Here is a 3,623-nt window from a genome sequence, read left to right as displayed (position 1 = left end):
CAGATTCAAATTACGGAGCACATATCGTCTGATAGCCATGCGAGTTTCCTGTGCATACTGGACGAAATCAGCAGATGCAGCTTTTGTAATCGCGGGTCTGATTCCCATCGACATAATTCTGGCGAAGGATATGGAGTGTTACTAAGCAAGAGCTGTTAGAGGAGTGCGTAAAGCTCAACGAGCAGCGTCAATGCTCAAGTGGCAGGAGCAATGGGACGCATCGAACAACGCAAGATGGACGCTAGGCTAATTCCGCGACTTTCAGATTGGGTAAACCGGAAGTATGGTGTAGTCTCACGTACTCAGCTATTTTTTTAAAATTTATTTGGTCCTTAGGATTTTAACACCTGGATGTCAGTACTCAGCTATGATCTTTCCTGCAACAAAAGAAAGCGGAGAAATCCTCCGAGGTGGTCGTGACGGGACAGTTGGTAGCTTCTCAACAGGTCATGCATAATGGTTAGAAATCCTAAAGGGGGTGGATAATAATTCACAAAAGATGTTTCCCTATAGATCTGAGATTTCTAGACCTCCCTTATTTCTAGCAAATTTAAAAAGCTGAATAAGCAGTTAACTTTAATTTTACCAAGCTTACGGTAGAGTGGAATGACCTGAATAGTAGAAAATAAAAATCCACCTTAATCGTAAAAAGCTTTTAACCAAACGCCGCACTAGACCATCTGGGTGGGTATATTCCGAATCCAAACGGCTCGCACATTCTGCGTTCTGCATACCAATAAGTTACATGTCCAATAATCGACACTTTCCTCGGAACAGGTGCGCAAGACCCAATGAACGAACATTGACAACAATGATTCCGAAATATTGGAAACCCAAAAACGATACCGCCGCTTTTTACCACGGTTTAAAACTTATTAGGGGCCGGGCGTTGCCGGCAGATGATGACAGAATGTGGAAAATAACTTTCAAATTAGACCCCCTAATTAGATCGATTCGAATGTGGGCTTTGAAGTTTTTTTCGTCTTTCTGATTTGTGAATCGAAAGTGATATGCCCAGCTGTTGAGAGGGAAGGGTTTTTGGCACGGTTAGTTAGCTGGCGACCGTTGAATTAGTGTTCGGTCCCGGCTTACGGTAAAATTGCGATGCCCATTATTGCTGCTGAATGTGGCGTTTCGTACGGTTGGGCCTGGAGTTGGGTAAATCTTGAATCGCGCATCACAAATTTTCCGAGGCTGGTGCCGATTTGATTCAATTAATAAAAATTTGATCGCGATTTGGCTCTCTCTGCCTCTTACTGGATTACGCTAGCGAGCATTTTTCACATAGCATCATGCGAGATATCACACAATTTTCTACGCCAGCATCGGTACGTTATGAAACTTTGCTACTAAGCGATTAACTAGCCTACAGATGGAATCGAAAATGAAAGTGTGCCCGGAGTAAATTAGATAATAACTGTTTTTGTTTTATCTCTTTTATTTGCAGTTTTCCAACGTGGAGACGACGGGTTATGTTGGCTTTGCAAATCTGCCGAATCAGGTGCACCGGAAGTCGGTCAAAAAAGGCTTCGAGTTCACACTGATGGTGGTAGGAGAGTCCGGATTGGGCAAATCTACTCTGGTCAACAGTTTGTTCCTCAGTGATCTCTATCCGGAACGAGTTGTACCGGATGCGGTAGAAAAGCAGCATCAGACGGTTAAGCTCGATGCTTCGACGGTTGAAATCGAAGAACGAGGTGTGAAGCTGAGGCTGACAGTGGTGGACACGCCCGGATTTGGCGATGCCATCGATAACAGTGACAGTTTCAGTGCCATTCTGGAGTACATCGATGAACAGTATGAGCGTTTCCTGCGGGATGAAAGTGGTTTGAACCGAAGGAATATTGTGGACAACAGGATACACTGCTGTTTCTATTTCATATCGCCTTTTGGCCATGGGTAAGTGCAACGAAAAGTTTCGTAGATTCGAAATTAACGAACAATTAATCAATTTTTTCTTCCATAGTTTAAAACCACTGGACATCGAGTTCATGAAGAAGTTGCACTGCAAGGTTAACATCGTGCCGGTCATTGCCAAAGCCGACGTGCTAACAAAGAAGGAAATCCAGCGCCTAAAGTGCCGCATCCTTCAGGAGATCGAAGACAACGGGATCAAAATCTATCCACTGCCAGATTGTGATAGCGACGAGGACGAAGACTACAAGGAACAGGTCCGGCAGCTGAAGGAAGCCGTTCCATTTGCCGTTTGCGGATCCACCACGATGCTCGAAGTTAAGGGCCGAAAAGTTCGTGGACGACTGTACCCCTGGGGTGTGGTCGAGGTTGAAAATCCGGAACACTGCGACTTCATCAAACTGCGAACGATGTTGATGTAAGGCAGAAGAATCTTTTATTCACTAAGCAAACAATTGAACGACTGTTCTCTCTTTTTTAGCACCCACATGCAAGATCTGCAGGAAGTAACGCAGGAGGTGCACTACGAAAACTACCGTTCGGAGCGGCTGGCCAAATCGGTGCGTAAAAACACCAACACTGTCATCAAGGATGTCGAAAACGGTGGCGTAGAAGTGCTTTCGGAAAAAGACCGGATTTTGCGCGAAAAAGAGGAAGAAATTCTGCGAATGCAGGAAAAGCTTGCCCAGATGCAAGCCAAAATTCAGGCGCAGAAATAAAGTATGTTCTGGGCAAGGTGACAACAGCGCATGCGGGAAATTTTAATCTAGATCGGATGTTTGCTTTAAACTGTCTCTGGGACAAACGTGGTAGCTCCTAATAAGTGTGTCATTCAAGCACAATCGGTATTCTTAAACGAAAGCGCCCTCATTCCAGTTTAATGGACCAAACACATGCACAAATCAGCAGCAGATCCACGAACCTCGAAACACGGGATATAGATTAATGTACTGCAACAAATTATTGTCACTTTTGCGTGTTGTAAGAATTTTGACGCATGACACAAAACATCAAAAATTCACCAACTCGAATCAGTAAGATGTGTTACTCGTTCCATTTATTCATCCAAAAAATAATGCATGGGAAAATATGATCTTTCTCCTTCATGAAGATTTCAGTTATTTGAAAAGTACAAAATCCATTTCATGAAAAACGCTCCCCCTTTACTATTTCGTCTTTCGAATTTCTTGTTTTGAGTTTTCTTGGGAGCGTTTAAAAAAAAACATCGTTTAGTCATGTTCGCGTGCCATCGTCACAGTAAAAATTGCTCTTTATGTGATCAACTCTTACTAACAAGATGTACCAAAACGAATCTCTTAGAGGAATGAGCATCTTCACATGAAACATAAGAAAAAAAAAATACTCCAAATCCAATACATCTCCCCAAATAGACTCCAATCGGAAGCGAGCTGATATGCTGGTTCAAATGCAGGCTGCAACAATGAGGAAATAGTTTTTGTGTCACCACACACTTTTCACCATTTAGACAGTAAAATTAAATCCTTAAACAAAACTAATGCATGAGGGAATCATACCACAGCAATATAAGTAATGCATAAAAAAAAAATCATGAAAAGGTTTTTATTTTTTGATAGCTTTTTACGATAAAATTCGTGGTTAAGGTAGCAACAGCAGAAAAAAAGGAAAAACAAACATTCTCGTATCTTTGTAGTATTGTTTATATTCGACTTTTTGGGGAAAATCCCAAA

The 3,623-nt window shown here is 42.3% G+C and overlaps 1 protein-coding gene across 1 annotated transcript; it reads left to right on the top strand.

Annotated features, from left to right (window-relative positions):
* Nucleotides 1-1,277: 1,277 nt before the first annotated feature.
* LOC129760837 (septin-1) lies at nucleotides 1,278-3,563 on the top strand. Its single transcript, XM_055758511.1, has 4 exons — nucleotides 1,278-1,328; nucleotides 1,448-1,899; nucleotides 1,967-2,332; nucleotides 2,396-3,563. The coding sequence occupies exons 1-4, from the start codon at nucleotides 1,293-1,295 to the stop codon at nucleotides 2,631-2,633; spliced, it is 1,092 nt and encodes a 363-aa protein (XP_055614486.1). The 5' UTR covers nucleotides 1,278-1,292; the 3' UTR covers nucleotides 2,634-3,563.
* The last annotated feature ends 60 nt before the right edge of the window (nucleotides 3,564-3,623 follow it).

Source organism: Uranotaenia lowii, unplaced genomic scaffold (genome assembly GCF_029784155.1).
Source record: "Uranotaenia lowii strain MFRU-FL unplaced genomic scaffold, ASM2978415v1 HiC_scaffold_781, whole genome shotgun sequence".
Lineage (NCBI taxonomy): Eukaryota > Metazoa > Arthropoda > Insecta > Diptera > Culicidae > Uranotaenia > Uranotaenia lowii.
The sequence above is the reverse complement of the archived record's forward strand: the minus strand, read 5'-3'. Positions and strand labels throughout refer to the sequence as shown.

Coding starts and splice junctions, on each gene's coding strand:
- LOC129760837 (XM_055758511.1), top strand. CDS start 1,293: ATGCGAGATATCACACAATTTTCTACGCCAGCATCG. Junction 1,329..1,447: donor AATTTTCTACGCCAGCATCG/GTACGTTATGAA, acceptor TTTTATTTGCAG/TTTTCCAACGTGGAGACGAC. Junction 2,333..2,395: donor AAACTGCGAACGATGTTGAT/GTAAGGCAGAAG, acceptor TCTCTTTTTTAG/CACCCACATGCAAGATCTGC.